The sequence below is a fragment of the Pantherophis guttatus genome, chromosome 18 (genome assembly GCF_059756535.1).
Source record: "Pantherophis guttatus breed Tessera chromosome 18, ASM5975653v1, whole genome shotgun sequence".
NCBI classification, from domain to species: Eukaryota; Metazoa; Chordata; class Lepidosauria; order Squamata; family Colubridae; genus Pantherophis; species Pantherophis guttatus.
Window position 1 is genome coordinate 2,170,378 of NC_142080.1, and position 19,428 is coordinate 2,189,805.

At 45.5% G+C, this 19,428-nt stretch overlaps 2 protein-coding genes, 1 long non-coding RNA gene and 1 other non-coding gene across 5 annotated transcripts in view; 2 read left to right on the forward strand and 2 right to left on the reverse strand.

Annotated features, from left to right (window-relative positions):
* The window catches only part of NPR1 (natriuretic peptide receptor 1), a 27,660-nt gene extending 23,279 nt beyond the window's left edge, over nt 1-4,381 (reverse strand). The window contains exon 1 of the mRNA XM_060694280.2: nt 3,136-4,381. Within this exon, the coding sequence (XP_060550263.1) occupies nt 3,136-3,994 (859 nt within the window). The 5' untranslated portion in view covers nt 3,995-4,381. The remainder of the gene's footprint in view (nt 1-3,135) is intronic.
* On the forward strand, nt 4,325-6,137 carry LOC132712542 (uncharacterized). Its single transcript, XR_009623184.2, has 2 exons — nt 4,325-4,609; nt 5,964-6,137. It is a non-coding gene; the product is annotated as an uncharacterized LOC132712542 (long non-coding RNA).
* Nucleotides 6,138-9,858: 3,721 nt separating this feature from the next.
* On the reverse strand, nt 9,859-9,930 carry TRNAM-CAU (transfer RNA methionine (anticodon CAU)). Its single transcript has one exon. It is a non-coding gene; the product is annotated as a tRNA-Met (tRNA).
* Nucleotides 9,931-10,069: 139 nt separating this feature from the next.
* On the forward strand, nt 10,070-19,392 carry ILF2 (interleukin enhancer binding factor 2). Of its 2 annotated transcripts, XM_034406517.3 has the most exons (16): nt 10,313-10,492; nt 12,085-12,201; nt 12,579-12,638; nt 13,379-13,421; nt 13,544-13,648; nt 13,887-13,964; nt 14,565-14,667; nt 14,751-14,816; nt 14,952-15,068; nt 15,267-15,345; nt 16,290-16,377; nt 17,647-17,708; nt 17,961-18,075; nt 18,575-18,665; nt 18,812-18,985; nt 19,235-19,392. In XM_034406517.3, exons 2-15 carry the CDS (start codon nt 12,176-12,178, stop codon nt 18,970-18,972), a joined length of 1,194 nt encoding a protein of 397 aa, XP_034262408.1. In that variant the 5' UTR covers nt 10,313-10,492; nt 12,085-12,175; the 3' UTR covers nt 18,973-18,985; nt 19,235-19,392. The 2 variants fall into 2 exon arrangements, with proteins under 2 accessions (XP_034262409.1, XP_034262408.1); XM_034406518.3 differs by lacking the exon at nt 12,085-12,201 and having other exon boundaries at nt 10,070-10,492.
* Nucleotides 19,393-19,428: the final 36 nt, after the last annotated feature.

A 19,428-nucleotide genomic window follows, 5' to 3' on the forward strand; every position in this document is an offset into this window, starting at 1 on the left:
GAGATAAAGATGATAGAGAGAGAGATAAAGATGATAGAGGAGAGGTGAGAGAGAGATAAAGATGATTGAGCGAGAGAGAGAGAGAGATAAAGATGATTGAGAGAGAGAGAGATAAAGATGATAGAGGAGAGGTGAGAGAGAGATAAAGATGATTGAGCGAGAGAGAGAGAGAGATAAAGATGATTGAGAGAGAGAGAGAGATAAAGATGATTGAGAGAGAGAGAGAGAGAGAGATAAAGATGATAGAGAGAGAGGTGAGAGAGATAAAGATGATTGAGAGAGAGAGAGAGATAAAGATGTTTGAGAGAGAGAGAGATAAAGATGATAGAGAGAGAGAGAGAGAGATAAAGATGATAGAGAGGTGAGAGAGAGATAAAGATGATTGAGAGGGAGAGATAAAGATGATTGAGAGAGAGAGGTGAGAGAGAGATAAAGATGATTGAGAGAGAGAGAGATAAAGATGATAGAGAGAGAGATAAAGATGATAGAGAGAGAGGTGAGAGAGATAAAGATGATTGAGAGAGAGAGAGAGAGATAAAGATGATTGAGAGAGAGAGAGGTGAGAGAGATAAAGATGATTGAGCGAGAGAGAGAGAGAGATAAAGATGATTGAGAGAGAGAGAGAGATAAAGATGATTGAGAGAGAGGTGAGAGAAAGATAAAGATGATAGAGAGATGAGAGAGAGATAAAGATGATTGAGAGGGAGAGAAAGAGAGAGATAAAGATGATTGAGAGAGAGGTGAGAGAGAGAGAAAGATGATTGAGAGAGAGAGAGATGAGAGAGAGATGAGAGATAGATATGAGAGAGACAGACAGACGAGAGACTGATCGACAGATAGATAGAGATGAGAGAGATAGACAGATATGAGAGAGAGAATGAGAGAGAGATAGACAGACAGAGATGAGAGAGATGAGAGAGAGAGATGAGAGAGATGATAGAGATATATGAGAGACAGACAGATATGAGAGAGATGAGAGATACAGACCAACAGAGAGAGATGAGAGAGATAGATAGATATGAGAGATGATAGAGAGAGAGAGAGAGATGAGAAAGAGATGAGAGTGATGATAGCGATATATGAGACAGACAGATATGAGAGAGAGAGAGATGAGAGATACAGACCAACAGAGAGAGATAGACAGATAGATATGAGAGATGTTAGAGAGAAAGAGATGATAAATAAATAGATAAATTGATAGAGATATGAGAGAGAGAGAGATGATAGACAGAGGAGAGAGAGGAGAGAGAGATGATAGACAGACAAATAGATATGAGAGAGATGATAGAGATATATGAGAGACAGATATGAGAGAGAGACATGAGAGAGATATTATTATTGTTATTATTATAGTTATATTATTATGTTATTATCCATCCTTGGAAATCCGGAAACGGAGGCTACGTAACTCGGTCAGGAAACCGAGGCGAGAAGTCCTCGGCCAGGACCTCTCGCCTTGAATCGAACAGGGATGGGACAGATGACCTCAAAGGAGCCTCCCTTCCTTAAGATCCTGCTAGCAAACAATCCGTTATCGGGGAAGCTTTTAAAATCAGCAGGAAACAGCCGAAAGCGAAGGGCAGGAGTTGGAGAACGGGAGGGGACCTTTGGCTACGCAGGGACATGCCTGCCAGTGCACACAAACACAATTCTCTCCCATACACACACACACACACACACATATATACACACACAATTGTGCAACGGTGCAAGGAAGCCAGAATTCCTCAATTGGGGAGCCGCCTTTGCAAGCAAGCTGCCCTCGGCTCAGGTAACCTGTGCAGAAGTCCAAGTGGGCAGGTTAACATACAGAGTCCGGATTCAGCTGCAAAATCGATTTTTTTTTAAAAAAAGTCGATTTTTCTCCCCCCAAAAGAGATATATTTCTTTTTGAAATGGCCTGGCCTAAATCTTCTCCCCTTTTGAAATGTAAATTTTAATTTGTTTTTAAATTACGGGGGTATTTTAAATTTGTTCAGCCAAATTATTTAATTCGCTTTTATTCTATTTTAAATTTTTGTATTTACGTGTTTTATCCTGTGGCTGTTCACCGCCCTGAGTCCTTCGGGAGTAGGGCGGTATAGAAATTTAATAAAATAAAATAAATAAATGAAATAACTTTTCAGTTCTCAGCTGGGATGATTCCCCATCCCAAGGCCTTCCCGGAGTCTTCGGATCGACCCGTGCAGATGGAGAGACCGTATATATACGCCTCGGGGTCCAATTCTGACAAGGGCTGATAAATTGATTTATATTTATTTCCTGACTTTCTTCTGCCAGGAGGATCAACCAGCCAGCTGTTCAGGCTGCGAGGGAGGATATCGGAATGGCAATATATCTATTTTGCAAGACAAAAAATAAGTAAAAACTCAGCGTAACGGCGGAGCTCTGGATATTAATTCCTCGAGTTAAGATTTACGGGTTTTGCAAGCTCCTTTTTTGGGGAGGGGGCCTTGGAGCGTCTGGGAACATTCCTGAGAAAAGAAGCCAGATCCTGAAATAACAACTTTGCAGATGACAACCGCAACTCACCCCAGGCGAAAGAGAGGAAGTTTGAGGAGTTTGAGGGGATGATGCGTGCCACGGGAAATTTAGCTGGCCCGCACGGATTTTTTTAGCTCAGTCCTCCCTGATACAGGTACTCCTCGACTTACAGCCACAACAGAGACCAGAATTTTTGTTGCTAAGCGAGTCATTCCAAATTTGCATCGCTAAGCAAGGAGATTGTTAAGCGAGTCATGCAGAATTTCCGTCCTAAGCAAGGAGATTGTTAAGCGAGTCGCACAACATCCATCAGCTCCGCGGTGAACAGAAGCTTTCTGGCCATGCTCAGAGGCAACTCTTTGGACCCTCCCGAGCTTGGAAAACAGGCTCGTGGGCCCAAGGAAGACCCCGAAGGCAGGCCCTCCGAGGTCCCACCTGACAGAGCTGACCTTCTGCAGGACAAGGAGTTCCTTCTCTAGATGCCAACCAAACTTCGGCAAGAATCCCTCCGAGAACCCACCAAGTGTTTTCCCTGCTCCCCAGCCCCCTTAAAAGAGAAGAGAAGGGGGGTCCCCATTGCTCCTCCTCCTCCTCCTTCTTCTTCCCAAGGTCAACAACGGAAGGATGCCCTAAAGTCGGCGGGGAACTTACTCCGAGCTTTCTCCTTGATCTCCTGGATGAGGTCGGTGTAATTGGTGTCCATGAAAGTGACGTCTTTGATCGTCATGTTGTGGAAGGATGGCAGTTGGAGGTAGAGACCCTCGACGGCGAAGTAACACGGACGGTCGTCCTTATTGTTCTCCCAGTAGAGCAACATAGCCCGGCTACTCCAGTTGAAATGCTGGCTGAGGCTGACTCCGAACTCGCCCAGCTTGCTGTGGCTGGCTCCCGTGCGGGTCACCAAAGCATACTGGTCTTCCTTGAGGTTGAAGCCGACGGCCTCGGCCGCCGCCGTCACCACGGGCAGGCCCCAATGTCTGGCGTAGCGGGCCACGGGCGCCGTGGTGTAGACGCAGCCCGGTCCCACGAAGACGTGAGGGGGGTTGTTGGCCATCTTCAGGTCCACGGCGGCCAGCGGGGCCGTAATGTCCGAACAAATCCCTTGACTGTCTTCGCTGCTGGAGAAAACCAGCTGCACTGTGTAGCCCGGCAAGAGGTCAGGCTGGGCGTTCACCTTCTGGATGGCCAGCTCGATGGCCGGGCCGACCCGTGGCCAGGCCCACGGGTAGGTGGTGTTGTGGTGTGGCAGGATGACAGCCAGAATGAGGTTGGCGCCGTCGGCCCGATCCCACTGAGTCAAGACGGCCAGCAGCGCCCACGCCAGCATCACACCCTCCATGGGGCACCAACTGGGCCCCTGCGGCCCACCCACACTCCTTCCTTTATCTGACTCTAGAGACCTCCCCAGATTCCTAGTTCTTGCAAGGGGTACAGAGAGAGACCCCCAACTCTTTAATTCCTCCCCTTCCCCAAATTCCTTCCTAGGCAGCGACCCACCGAGTGGTGGCATGCAGCCGGCGGGGCTCACACACAAGCTGGGCACCCCATGTTTATCCAGAGCCGCTGTCCAAACTTGCCCACTCCCCTGCTTTGGGGGTAGGACCCCCCCTACTCACTCCCCTTCTGGATCTGCCTCTCGGGCAAAGGCAGGGATCACTCCCAAGTTGCTTTCTCCAGCTCTCTGGCGGGCACGCCTGGCGTCTCCTGGGGTCCCCAGCCCAGCAAATCCTGCGGTGCCCGCCTCTCCTTCCTTCCCGAAGCTCAGACGGGGCAGGAATGAGTGAAACCTCCAGATTGTGGGAGTCTTTTCTTTCCCTTTTCCCTCCTCCTGGTTGAACAGAGCAAAGGGCTTTGCTATCACCAGCCAAGCAGCTTAAGCTTAACCCCTTCCTGCCCAGGCAGCCCCACCTCCTCCTCCTCCTCCCCACCCTGGCAGGGAAAAAAGGGGGTAATTTGTGGGCAAGGCTTATCCCCAGATAACATCTACCTCCCCCTGCCTTTAAAAAAAAAAACCCCTAAATTAAGTTCAATTTCTTTCCTCTACAATCACGGGCACGGATTAAAAACTCATTTTGCGGCTCTTTGGGAAGAGGCATGGCACAGCGCCCGGCGAAAGGTTTCCCAGGTACCAAGAGGGTTCTAACTTTTTTGGGGGGGAGGGGAAACAATGTTAATTCCTTCCTCGCCCCTCCCCCCCCCCACCTCCCAATTCATTTCGTTTGCAAGCAACTTGGCTTTTTTGTGAAAAAATAAGCAATGTTAAGGTTACCGAGGCAATGAATTGATTCATTCTGTGACAGGCCCCCATTTTCAAAGCTATCGGTTGCAAAAAATAGATAGATGGATAGATATGAGAGAGAGAGAGAGAGAGGGAGGGGAGAGAGATGGAGGGGAGAGAGAGAGAAAGAGAGGGAGAGAGAAAGAGAGAGATGATAGAGATTGAACAGAACAGAATAACAAAAGTTGGAAGGGACCTTGTAGGTCATTTAGTCCAACCCCCCATCATAGTTGATAAATGATAGATGATAGATAAATGATGATAGATAGACAGCCAGATAGAGAGAGATATAGACGATAGATGATAAATAAATTATGATAGATAATAGATTGATAAATGATGATAGATAGAAAATAGGTGGGTGGATGGATAGATAGATGAGATAGAAAGATATGCAGACAGATAGATGATAGATAGATAGATAGATAGATAGATAGATAGATAGATAGATAGATAGATAGATAGATAGATTTTGTGTGTGAGAGAAGATATAGATAGATTGACAGATGACAGATAGATGATAGATAAAAAGAGAGGGGGTGACAGAGGATTGGTGGCTGGACGGATAGATGGATAGATAGATAAAGACAGAGATGAAGAAAAGAGATAATGTGACACAGAGAGATAATAGGTAGATAAATAGATAGATAGATAGATAGATAGATAGATAGATAGATAGATAGATAGATAGATAGATAGATGATAGATAATAGAGGTGAAGAAAAGAGAGAGATAATGTGACACAGAGAGATGATAGATAGATAGATAGATAGATAATGAAGAAAAGAGAGAGATAGTGTGACACAGAGAGATGATAGGTAGCTGGGTAGGTAGGTAGATAGATAGATAAATGATAGATAGATGTAATTGATAATATAAATGAGAAAATATAATAGAGATGATAGATAGATAGATAGATAGATAGATAGATAGATAGATAGATAGATAATAGAGATGAAGAAAAGAGATAGTGTGACACAGAGAGATGATAGATAGATAGATAGATAGATAGATAGATAGATAGATGATAGATAGATAGATAGATAGATAGATAGATAGATAGGATGGATGGATGGATGGATGTTAGATAGATAAATAAGACAGACAGACAAACCAAACAGGCAGAAACATATCCCAAGACTTTCACATATCTTGAAATTTTAAAAACGGCATTTTATTCCAGAATGTTCTTCCTTCACAGAGATGGATGGATGACAATTTTCCATTTCCGGAGACGTTTGAAGACTCTTGCCAGCTACTTCTTCCAGAGTGTTGAAACCGGTTTTCCTTCCCCTTGCAGAAAGGGCGGACTAGATGCCCTTTAAAAGGTTTCCTTCCCACTTGATACAATTCTCTAATTCTCTTTTTTTCCCCCGGTTTGTTTGTTTGTTTGTTTGTTGGGTTTCCACATTCTCTCATAAAAAGCCACAGGCAGGAAATTGATTTTTCTCTTCCTCTGCAACCAACGTGGAAACGAAGGCGATAAAATCCTCAGCCAGCAGGTTAATTTACGTAGGTTTCTTTTCTTTTTTAAGAGTTTGCTCATATTGGGGATTATGGTTGATCATTAATCCAGCATCCTGCTGAGTTTTGTTTTTTTCTGTTTTTGTTTTTAACGAGACTTCTTTGAAAAGGTAAAAAAAGAATCGAAGCACCAAAGCAGATTCATTTTTTCCCCCAGGATTTTAAAGGCTTCCCAAATTGGATCAACGCTTATTCTGCAAGGGAAGCTTTGCATCATTTTAATTCCTGCAGGCTGCTTACAAGCGCAGGTCGTTTAGTGACCATTCACAATTACAACGGAACGGGAAAAAAAAAAGAGTGGTGGGGTGGCCTAGGGGTGGAGCCTCTCGCCTCACAACCAGGAGGCTGTGAGTTCGATCCTAGTTAGAGGCTCCTATTTCTCTCTCTGGGCACAATGAGAGTATATTTGCCGAACAAAACTCTGCCCTGGCGTCGGGAAAGGCATCCGGCCATTAAAACACTCAGCTCCATTCAGTCGCCCAGACTCCACCCCGCAAGGGATTATGGGGGTCGTTAAAAGAAGAGGAGGCTGCTTACAAGCACAGTTCGTTTAGCGACCGTTCAAAATTACCACGGCGCTGAAAAAAAGGACCGTTTTTCAAACTTACGACCGTTGCAGCCTCCCCGGGGCCCCCCAACCCCAAATTCGGACCCTTGCAACCAACTCATATTTATAACGGACACTTTCTCCCAGGGGAGAGGTCACACAATCCTCTTTTGCAACCTTCTGACCAGCCAAGTCAACGGGGAGGGGGGAGCCAGATTCACTTAACGATGACGTTACTAACTTAACCCCTGCAGGGATTCGCTTAACAACGGTGGCAAGGAAGGTTGTAAAACGGAGCGAAATTCTCTTGGTAAAAGTCCCCACTTAGCAACAGAAATTCTGGGCTCAATTGTGGCGGTAAATTGAGGATTACCTGCACACCATAAGTTTTTCCACCTTATTTTGCCATAAATCTTCACTTCAAATTTCAGCTGCAGCTCAAATGGGATTCTAAGTACCCTTAGTCAGAAATGAAGGTGGTGAATAATTTACTTCTGAGTAAATACGCACAGCAGCCTCCGGGGCACTTCCATGGACTCAGATGGGTGGCAGACGCATTTCCCAAGAGTTGCCACTTGTTCCAAGCAAACGTGTCCAATTTTTTTTTTTTTTTAAACGCCGCAAAGTTGGAATAAGGGAATTTAGGAATTCTCTGTTGGTGTTTTGCGGAGGGATTGATTAATCCTATCAGGTACATCACATTTAAACCACCGGTTCTTAACTTTGATGCTTTGAAGATGTTTTGGACTTTAACTCTCGGAATTCCCTAGCCAGAATTTTGAGAGTTGAAGTCCATCCGTGCTGGCTGGGGAATTCTGGGAGCTGAAGTTCCTTCACATTGCCAAGACTGAAAAACCCTGATTTTATGCTATCAGAAGCCATCCGCCCTCGTTGGATACAAGATGAGGGGTAAATAAATTTAATAAATAAATAAGTTGGTAGATGGGTAGGTGATAGATAGGTATGATAGACAGATAAGATAGAAGATGGATGGTTGGGTGAGATAGATGGATAAATCGATAAATAGTTTGGAGAGACAGACAGAGGACAAGGAAAATTAGGTAGATTGATTATAGAGATAGATAGACACAGATAGATGATAGATATAAAGATAGAAGATGGGTGAGTAGATAGATAAAAAGATGGATAGAAATAGTTGGATAGATGATAGAAATATAGATGGATAGCTAGATGATAGATAGATAGATAGATAGATAGATAGATAGATAGATAGATAGATAGATAGATAGATAAGATAGATAGATAGATAGATAGAAAGATAGATGATAGATAGGTATGATAGATAGATAGATGAGAGAAATATAGATAGGTGGATAGATAGATAGATAGATAGATAGATAGATAGATAGAAAGATAGATGATAGATAGGTATGATAGATAGATAGATGAGAGAAATATAGATAGGTGGATAGATAGGAAGATAGATAGATAGATAGATAGATAGATAGATAGATAGATAGATAGATAGATGATAGATAGATAGTTAGAGATAGATAGATATAGATAGATAGATGAGAGAGAGAAATATAGATAGGTGGATAGATAGGTAGGTAGATAGATAGATGATAGATGATGGATGATGGATGGATGGATGGATAGATAGATGAGAGAGAGAAATATAGAAATATAGATAGGTGGATAGATAGGAAGATAGATAGATAGATAGATAGATAGATAGATAGATAGATAGATAGATAATAGATAGATAGATAGATGAGAGAGATATAGATAGGTGGATAGATAGATAGATGATAGATAGATAGATGATGGATGGATAAATAGATGAGAGAGAGAAATATAGATAGGTGGATAGATAGGAAGATAGATAGATAGATGAGAGAGAGAGAGAGAAACATAGCTAGCTAGATGGATGGATGGATAGATGAATGGATGGTAGTAATATAGAAATATAGATAGGTAGATGGTAGACAAGATTGACAGATAAGAGAGACAGAGAGAGAAGCAAGGAGAGGCTGCAGGTTTAGCTAGCAAAGACAATTTTCCATTTGGGCATCCAGTTTCTGCAAAACTGCCAAAGAAATCCTCCTAAAACAAGTTTTCCCAGAGTTTTGACAGGGAAAAATCTAGGTGATATATTTGCCCTGTCAAAACCCTGGGAAAACCATGTTTTAGGAGGATTTCTTTGGCCTTTCTTTGGCCCAGTTTAGGGAAGGGGGAATCATCCATCCCAGCCACAGTTCATCCTGCCATGCATAGCAAAAGGTGGGAGCAAATCAGAAGGGGGTTAAAAGAGACGATTGGAAGGACAAGCGCGCCCTCTCGCGGCCGGCCTTTGGCTCTGCAACTAATTTTAACCCAGAGGGAGGAAAAAAAATAAATTAAATTAAACAGGAATTGAGTTTTTTTAGATCAGGGATCCAGGCACCAACAGGCGATCCTGCAAAGAGAAGCAGCCCATCTTGAATGGATCAAGTGAGCCAGCTTCTGGATTCAGCTGGATTCTTCCTCCAGCTATGATAGAAAGCAGAGTTTTCTTTTTTTAAAAAAAGAAAAAATCAATAATATAAACCAGGATTCTGCACAATTAAATTACCAGATAACACACACACACACATCAGCTTTTAAACTCTTTATTTACCCCTTGAATTGCATACCATATAATGCAATGTAGAGGGAAAACTGAAAAAATTTAAAATTTAAAATAAAAAAAAGAACCCCCGATAGGGGAGGAAAAAGGCAGAGCTGGTGGAAAGACCCAAGAAAACAAACCCAGATGCAGAAGGGGTGGGGGGAAAAGGAAAGGGATCCCCGTTTTTTTTTTTTTTTTTTTAAAAGGGAAAATTTTGGGGATGCAGTTTTCCCACTCTGGCTGTATCAATCATCCTTAGGGATGCCCAGAATGCAAAAGTGAAAGCCTTAAACGCAGGAATGATAAGCCAAGCGTCCAACTGAAGGGCTAAAAAAAAATGTGCATCGGGTTTTCTGAGTTTATTTTAAATTATTTTGGACAGTTTAAGGGGGGGGAGGGGAAAAAAATTAAGGTTAGCAGAGGATGGTTTCGATCCATCGACCTCTGGGTTATGGGCCCAGCACGCTTCCGCTGCGCCACTCTGCTTCTCGGAAAACCTGCTGTCTTTCGACCGACTATGAAGAACCGAGGCACATGCGCACTGAACATTTTCAAACGCTGAATGGAGTCTTGTTATAAAAAGTACAGGTTTCCCGCCCTGCGCATGCGTCAACTGTCGGAATCTCTCGCCCACAATTCTCTTTGGGATTGGTTAACCACCTTCCCGCTCGCCGCCTTCCCATTGGCTACATTTTCCCTTTGTTGGGGCAAGCGGCGTTCATCAGGGACAGACAGATAGAAAGACCAATAGCTTTCAAGAGAAGGGCGTTGGGTTAAAAAAACCTGCCCCGATTGGCTAAAACGGGCGAGGCGCCAGAGCAACCAATAACGAGCCCGCTTACTCAGCCGCGCGTCCAATCGCGGCGCGGCTTGTTGCGAAGTGGGCGAAGCGGCGAGTGCCGGAGCGGGGCCGGGTGGCTTTTCTTTCAGATTCCTCGCTCGCTTTTTTTTCGTCCCCTTTTTTTCCGAGCGCGGCTCGCCGGGAATCGTTTTCCCCGCCTCAGCCCGGAGCGGAGACGGTTCTTTCCTCTGACGGGACAGACATGAGGTAAAGCCAGAGGGGGGAGGGGGGGAAAAATCGAGGCCTTCCATCCTCTGAGGGGGAAAAAAAAAAAAGCACGTGAAAGGACTACAACTCCCATCGTCCCCGAGAGATGGGAGTTGTAGTCCCGGATTGTGGGGGAGGGAGAGAAAAGCAGGAAAGTAGAGCCTCCAAAAACAGCAGCAGTCTATCTGCGGAAGGGGGGAGGGGGGGAGCCAGGAGAGGCGGGTTTTTTGATGCTTTGAATGGTGGTTTGTGCTCTTCGGGTTCATAATAATAAGTGAATAATAATAATAATAATAATAGCAATAGCAATAGCAATAATAATAGCAACAATAATAATAGCAACAATAATAGCAATAATAATAATAGCAATAATAATAATAGCAATAATGTTAATATTATAACATAACTTTGCTATATTGCTATAACAATAATAACCTATCATTGAGAGTGATAATAGTAATAACAAAATTATAATGATGATGATACTTATTATAGTAATTCTGGATTCCCAAAATGATAATCTTATTAATAGTGATAATGACAATTAATAACAATATAATTATTATAATTCTGGATCCCCAAAATGATAATCCATCATTAATAGTGGTAATGACAAAATGATAATGATACTTATGATTATGATTGTAATTCTGGATTCCCAAGATGATTATCATTAATAGTGATAAATAATGATAATACTTATGATTATAATTCTACATTCCCAAAATGGTTATCATTAATTGTGATAATGACAATACTACTTATGATTATGATTATAATTCTAGATTCCCAAAATGATTTATCATTAATAGTGATAATGACAATAATAATACTTATAATTATGATTATGAGTATAATTCTGGATTCCCAAAATAATTATCTTTAATAGTGATGATATAATTCTGGATTCCCAAAATGATAGTCTATCAATGATAATGACAATAATGATACTTATGATTATGGGAGTTGAAGCCCACCCATCTTCAAGCTACCAAGGTTGAGAAACACTGACCTAGATGATGCTGGCTGAGGAATTCTGGGGAGTTGAAGTCCACAAAAGCCTTTTTAAAGTTGCCATGTTTGGAGACGACACCCCCCCCCCACCTACAGAAATCCTAGATGCTCTTTGCTCGGCCTGTGATGATTCTTGGTGGCTTCCTTGGGTGGGGGAGGGACCCCCAAATTAGGGGAAGCTGCCCTTCTGGAATCCAAGAGTCAGCAGCCTTTCTGATTGATGAGTTTCTTTTATCTATTTCATATTTCTCCACTGCTTATCTCCCTTGATTTTCCCCCCTTTGGATGAGACATAACTCCGGTCCCTCTGATTTGGGGTGGCTGCTCTGGAAAGACCCCCCACCCCACCCAGAATGGCTGAAAAGGGGTGTGCCTCTTTTAGGGGGGGGAAACAGAAGGAAAGCTGGGTTTTTTGGGGTCCTGGTGTTGGGCTTGTAGAGGCTCTATCTCCCCCTCCCCTCCAAACCACGGAGGGGAGGGCCCACTATGGGGGGGGACTGTCTATTGGTGTGGAGCGAGCAGGGGATGGAAGCCCTGCAGAGAAGATGGACCCCCCCTCCCCTCTATAAAAATGCCAGATGCTGGGACCCCGATAACGTCCAGAGAAGACGACCTGCGTCTCCTTGCCCTGTTTTATGCTTGGAAGAGGTGTTGGATTAGCTGAATGCAATGGACCCTCCGCCTGATCTTGCAAGGTTCTGTCCGGAAGGCAAGGGGGCGTGTGGGGGTCTGGGGGTCTGACCAGCCCAGAGGAGGGACGGACGGCTCTGGCTCTCTTCCAGGCCTCAGGAAGTTTAGACCGAACCTTTCTAGCAGCCGGGTGGGTAGGTGGGAGCCCAAAAAGGGGTTGAGCAGATGGGAGAGTTAGCCATTAGGAAAAAATAATAAAATTAAAATAAAGACATTTAGCCAATCTGTGCCATCAAAAGACCCATTCGCTGGGCTACAAAATTTTTAACTTTCAAGCTCTCCCACATCCAGCAGTGCTTCCCCTTGATGTAAACGAACGATGTACAGAAAGCACAACCTTATCTTCGCTAAATTTTTCCCCCTCCTCCTCCGTTTCTTTCAGGGGCGACCGAGGCCGTGGACGCGGCGGACGCTTTGGGTCTCGGGGAGGCCCTGGCAGCGGGTAAATCCTATGCGGGGGGGAGACAGGTTTACTTAACAAAGGGGTGCCTACAACCCAGAGCAGCAAGCAACTGTAGAGAACTTTGGGTGCTTTTTGATTCTAAAATATAAAAACATTGGTACACTTTGCAACTGTGGAAATTTAACCCTGCCCAGCTGTAAAAATTGGCCCTACCTTTCCGGCTGTTTCCTGGGGAGGGGGGCTGTTGTAGGCCTTGGGGGAGACAGAGGCCCCATGACCTGCTTGCTTCTAGAAGAAGACTCCTGGATACAAATAAATATTTTTCACCTGGGCTCAAGGCCTGATTCGGTTAATACTCCATTCCTGGCAGTCTTAACCTAGTTTAGGGTTTCTAGTTAATCCACTTTCTTCTGCCAACAAAGTTGAAACCTGTTGGATGCCAGGGAGGAAACTCCTGTGGCTGTTTAATGCGTTCAAAAAATGCAAGTAGAAAAAATAGGGACCCCCTTTGATGGGAAGGGAACAGCGTTTTCCGTGCGCCTTTGGCGTTGAGTCATGCCGGCCACATGACCACGGAGACGTCTTCGGACAGCGCTGGCTCTTCGGCTTTGAAACGGAGATGAGCACCGCCCCCTAGAGTCGGGAACGACTAGCACGTATGTGCGAGGGGAACCTTTATATTTGAGGAACTCACTTGCCTCGGAGGTGAAATTATCATCCAACGGAAATTAGACAAGGCAGGTGGTGGAGCCTCACATCTCTCCTTTCCTCTGTTCCAGGTTCCGACCTTTTGTACCTCACATCCCCTTCGACTTCTATGTGGTAAGTGGGTTTTGGCTGCCTCCAGGGTGGTTTTAGAAAAAAAATGATCGAAAAAAGGCAGGAGATGTGGGCAGGAGGCTCTCAAAAATCCCCTTCCTCAACGGGATCTTTCTTGCCTTCAGTGCGAGATGGCTTTCCCCCGGGTGAAGCCGGCTCCTGATGAAACCGCTTTCAACGAAGCTTTGTTGAAGAGAAACCAGGATCTGGCGCCATCGTCCGCTGAACAGGTGCGTGTGTCCCACCTCCAAGGTCCTCCCAGTGCAAGATATTTTTTTTAAAAAAATGTTGGTTAAAGTCAGCGGTGGGAGCTTAAAAACTTGAACATAACTCTTTTTTAATTTTTCTATTTTGAACACGCTGAGAGGGGTGGAGAATTAAGCCTTTTAATGCTCTCTTCTCCTTCTCCTTTTTCCTCTTCTTCTCCTTCTTCTCCTTTTTCCTCCTCTTCTTTTTCTTCCAAATTAGGCCTCCATTCTTTCGCTGGTCACCAAGATCAACAATGTGATCGACAACTTGATTGTGGCACCGGGAACGTTCGAAGTGGTGAGGTTTTTTTTTTCTCTCTCTCTCTCTCCCTAAGGAGGGGGGTGGAGAATAGGTGTGGGAATACGTATGCGGTTATCAAGCCGCCGTACCAAACCAGCATTCAGCCAGTTCAAGGGTTCCATTAAAGTAGTTATATACATTTATAGGGCTGGAAGTGAGTTTCTTGCTTTGAGTCCCAGGATATAACTTCAACTGTAGTTACAGATACACCGTAGCCATGTTTAACAGAATAACTGAGTTGGAAGGGACCTCGGAGGTCTTCTAGTCCAACCCCCTGCTCAGGCAGGAAACCCTACGTTTGATTCATCACAACTTTTCTTTGCCGCTTAAGCGCAGTGTGCAAACTGAACCAGTTGTGATTGCTTCAAAACCCAGAATAATAATAATAAATAATAATAAACTCAATAACCTGGTTCATATATGAATGTTGGCCTTCTTATCCTCCGTCCTTGATTGACAGTGTGCATTTCCCGACAAGCAACTCGCGCAAGAGGCTTGTGGTCTCACAAAACGACACCCCCCCCAAAAAAACGACACCCCTTGCCTGCCTGAAAATCCTATATATTTTTTCCTCCCATCTTTTTTTCTTCCTCTCAGCAAATCGAAGAGGTCCGCCAGGTGGGCTCGTACAAGAAAGGCACCATGATGACTGGCCACAACGTGGCGGATCTGGTTGTGATCCTCAAAATCTTGCCCACGTGTAGGTATTCGGGGTTGGCAGGGAGGTGAGATTTCGGGAAGGTCACAGTATTGTGTGTTGAACTCATTGCGTTGAATTCACAGTGGAAGCCGTTGCTGCTTTGGGAAACAAGGTTGTGGAGAGCCTCCGGACTCAGGATCCCGCGGAAGGTAAGAGGCAGATCCCGCCGAGTTTCGCGCCATCTGGCTGGGGGAGAGATCTCCTTCACCCCCACCCCCAATACGGGAGATCCGTAGGCTCACGAATTCGCTTCCTTCTCCTTCCTCTTCTTCTTCACCTCTCAGTGCTGACCATGCTGACGAACGAGACGGGGTTCGAGATCAGCTCGGCCGACGCCACGGTGAAAATTCTCATCACCACCGTGCCCCCCAACCTTCGCAAGCTGGACCCCGAGCTGCACCGTAAGGATCGTGGGCCGCGTCCTCCCTTGGGAAAGGAAGGGGTGGGTGGGTTAGGAGTAGGACGGAGTACGGCGGGGAAAAAAGGAGATGGCAAACGAACGGTTGGCAAGCTTGGGAAAATCAAATTTTTCCAGCCTGCTTTGGGGATCTTTTAAAAGCGAAGAATAATAAGCGAATAGTCAAATATTTCTCCCCCAGTGGATATCAAAGTGCTGCAGAGCGCCCTGGCTGCCATTAGGCACGCCCGCTGGTTTGAAGAAAACGCCTCGCAGTCCACGTAAGTTTTTATTTTTTTCTCTCTTCTGGATCAGGGAGCCTCTTTTTGTCCGTTGTGGCCCGCCAGCAGAGCCGGCAGCAGATTCGGACAGTGAGGAGGTTGGGGAGGGACGTGGGCCACTCCTGGAGTCTGGGGAAGGCTCAGACGAGGGCTTGGATGAGGCAGAGGCAGAGAGGGGGCCAAGGCCATCTGATAGTTATGTGCAGCCTCCGGAGTCTGACATCAGCGAGGCAGAAGAATAGCGGGAGCCTGTTCCCAGTATGCGCAGAGCTGCCAGTCGACAAGAACAGTTAAAGAAACAGGGTCGACTTGGGAGTAAGGCTTGGAGATGATCGGCCCCTCCACATAAGACATAAAAGAGGAACGAACGGGACGTGAGCTTTTGCAGGAAGCAATTAGTTCATCTGATGGCTTCCCGATTCAAGATTTGAAAGTTCTGTTTGTGACTCTGTGCCAAGTTTGGCCTTGCCCTGCGGCTGGAAAAAATATCTCCAACCTTCCTCTGAAAGACCGTTTTATCAAGCCTTGCGGACTGTATGAATTGAAGAATTAATTGTACGGAAGCCTCGGTCAGAACACTGTCCTTCTAAAAAGCAGCATTTTTTTTTTTGTATTTTACCTGCTGTTTTCAACTTCCATTTAACCTAGTTTTGGGCTGCCTTTCCTTAAGTTGTTTCGAAGGGGGCAATATGGCAGCTTTAATTTCAGCTGTTTCTCAGCACGTCAGTTTCCACGTTAGCACAATTATTTCCACAATCTCCCAAGACACCCGAGAAAATCGTTCTTCCGCTCCCATCGCCAAACGGGCGTTTGTCGTCGTTCTTGCGCGTTACTTGAAGGCGGCGTTTGCTGAGGTGTGTGCGCTAAGCAACCCTCCGCTTCCTGGCCCCCCAAAAAAGTCTTGCGTCAGAGAGGACACAACCGATTGTGATTTCTCCTTTCAGGGTGAAAGTTTTGATCCGGCTCTTAAAGGACCTCAGGATGCGTTTTCCGGGCTTCGAACCTCTCACGCCGTGGATCCTTGACTTGCTCGTAGGTTTCGGGACAAGTGGGGAGGTTTAAAGAAAACTTTTAAATTCCCAATTTAGATTAGCCAATCGCCTTCAACTGCTAGGTTTCTTTTGCGCCTGGCTTCCACACGCAAAGCCTTCCCTCCCCTCTTTTGCGCCGTGTAGAACATAAATCTGAATTCGCGTCTCGCTTGAGAATCTGAGAAGCCAAGTAAGTTTAGAGGAACAGAATTCTTAAATTAAAATAATTTAATTTTAGACCCGTTTCCCCACCCCCTACCCGGAGAGGTGCTCCTGGATTTGAACTCGTTGCAAAAAAATGCCAGCCATTTGTCATTGATCCTAGTTTTAAGCTGTAAATATTTGTCTCTAAATAGAATTGGCCACCGTCCCATCAGGCAAAACATGGGCTGTGAGGATGCCAAATCTGCTTTGGAGAATAGCTTGACTCCCTTTTCTTTGGGGCAGCCCCTGAGATATTGGAACTCTGCTATCCTGTCTCCCCTGGTCCTTCTTTCCCTTATGTCTAGTTTAATGAAAAAAGAAGGACCAGGGGAGACAGGATAGCAGAGTTCCAATATCTCAGGGGCTGCCCCAAAGAAGAGGGAGTCAAGCTATTCTCCAAAGCACCTGAGGGTAGGACAAGAAGCAACGGATGGAAACTAATCAAGGAGAGAAGCAACTTAGAACTAAGGAGAAATTTCCTGACAGAACAATTAACCAGTGGAACAACTTGCCACCAGAAGTTGTGAATGCTCCAACACTGGAAGTTTTTAAGATGATGTTGGATAACCATTTGTCTGCAGTGGTGGAGAGTCTCCTACCTAAGCAGGGGGTTGGACTAGAAGACCTCCAAGGTCCCTTCCAACTCTCTTATTCTATTCTGTCCTAAATCCCATTGCTCACCCAGGAGATTTCTATTTCCAAGTTCACACTTGTTAAGTTTTCGGCTCCCAGGCAGAGAGAAGTGAAAATCAAAAGAGCCTTGGTAGTACAGTGGTCTAAAACACCCTGCTATTAAGACCAGCTGCCTGCAATTACTGCAGGTTCGAATCTCGCCAAGGCTCAAGGTTGACTCAGCCTTCCATCCTTTCTAAGGTAGGTGAAATGAGGACCCAGTTTGTGGGGGCAATAAGCTGACTTTGTATAAATATACAAAAGGATGAAGGCGATTGCTTAACGCACTGTAAGCCGCCCTGAGTCTCCGGCATATAAATCAAATTAAAAAAAAAAAAAGTTCTCCTCTTGCTGAATTCACGATCTTTTTTTTTTTTTCCTTCTGTAATTCCAGGGACATTACGCAGTTATGAACAACCCAACTCGACAGCCGCTGGCCCTCAACGTGGCTTACAGGTAACTCCTGCAAGCCACCTTCCCAAGAGTTGGGATATCTTTTTCTTTTTTTAGGGTGGAGAAGTTTCCTTGCTTCTGCTCATCCTTAAAAGCCCTATCAAGGGCTTCGTGTTTGCCAAGAATTGGGGAGATAAAACCCCATCCTGCCGGCTTTCCGCTCGCTTTTTTGGGGGGCGGTGAGGAAGAATCAAAAGAGCAACAGGCCCGGAGAAACATGTCTGTCTGGATTTTTTTTTTCCCCTCCCTCCCCAGGCGCTGTCTTCAGATCCTGGCTGCGGGTTTGTTCCTTCCCGGCTCGGTCGGCATCACCGATCCGTGCGAGAGCGGAAATTTCAGAGTCCACACTGTGATGACCTTGGAGCAGCAGGTTAGCGTCCTCTGCGGTCCTCTGCCTTAAATTTGGTCGCTCTAAAAGTCAGTCACTTGTCCCACCTGGATGTCCCTAATAGACACACCCTCGTCGCGCGATTAGAGTCGCAAATTTTAAATGCACGCTTGTTTCGGTGTGTCGTTTGCAGCTTTTTGTTAAGAAATTCTTTATATTTATTTGGCCAAGTGTGGTTAAAGCAACACAACGAATTGTTCTCTCGCTTAGCTCAGCCCGGACGTCCCCTTTAAATACAGCCTCGCTGTGTGTGGAGGTGTGGTTTTAAGTTGTGTCGCTTGCCAAGAGTTTTGTTGCAGATTTGTAAAAGTTTGTGTGTTAGAAGCTCCTTTATAAGCCCAGCTTAGTTGTACAATTTAAGCGGAAGGGAAGCAGCGTTGAGTGGAGAGAGAGAGATGCGAGGCTGTGAAAGATGGGCTTAAAATTCCCAGGTCTGACACCCCCTACTCAGGACAGCCTCCATCTTTCCCCCCCCTCGTAGGACATGGTCTGCTACACAGCTCAAACCCTCGTCCGCATTCTCTCTCACGGAGGCTACCGGAAGATCCTCGGGCAGGAGGGAGACGCCAACTGTAAGTGTGGAAGCGTTTGGAGACCCGGCAGAGGGAGGGGAGGGAGGGGCTGCCAATCCATTAAACCCCAGAGAAATGGGGGGGGGTGAAGGAGTGGGCTGGCGCGCCCCTCTTCCCCGGACCACGGAAGTCCCCTCGCTTTGCAGACCTCGCCACGGAAATGTCCACCTGGGAAGGCGTGATTGTGACCCCGTCGGAGAAGGCTTACGAGAAGCCGCCGGAAAAGAAGGAAGGGGAAGAAGAGGAGGAAAATCAGGAAGAGCCAGCCGCTGGGGAGGAGGAGGAAAACATGGAAACTCAAGAGTGATTCGGGCCCTCAGGTAATCTTTTTCAACCCCGTTGCCGCTCCGTTCTCCTTCCGGAGCAGAGGTCTATTCAGCCGGTTCGGGCCAGTTCTCCCGAACTGGTAGCGGAAATCGTGGGTGTCCCATTTCCCCCCCAGCTTTATGCCATCCTATTTAGGCAAAAATCAGGGACCCACCAAAGACTCAAAATAAAATTTTTGAAAACAATGTTTCTGTCTTTTCAGAAGACTCAAAAATCAAAATCACATTTCTGTTTTTTTTCAGGGGAAATTTCTGCCGTGTCTGAAACGCGATTGGATGAGCCAGCGAAGGGGATCGAGTCCGCCCTCACTTCTGTTCACTTCTTCAACATCTTCGTTTTTATAACTCTTATACCATTAAAATGGGGTGTTCCTTATTAAAAGGTGGCCTTTCGTACAAAAGCTTTTGTGAATCCTTCCTTGCTGTCGAACCCAAGA

Coding starts and splice junctions, on each gene's coding strand:
- ILF2 (XM_034406517.3), top strand. CDS start 12,176: ATGGACCCTCCGCCTGATCTTGCAAG. Junction 13,649..13,886: donor CGCCATCGTCCGCTGAACAG/GTGCGTGTGTCC, acceptor CTTCCAAATTAG/GCCTCCATTCTTTCGCTGGT. Junction 18,076..18,574: donor TGATGACCTTGGAGCAGCAG/GTTAGCGTCCTC, acceptor CCCCCCTCGTAG/GACATGGTCTGCTACACAGC.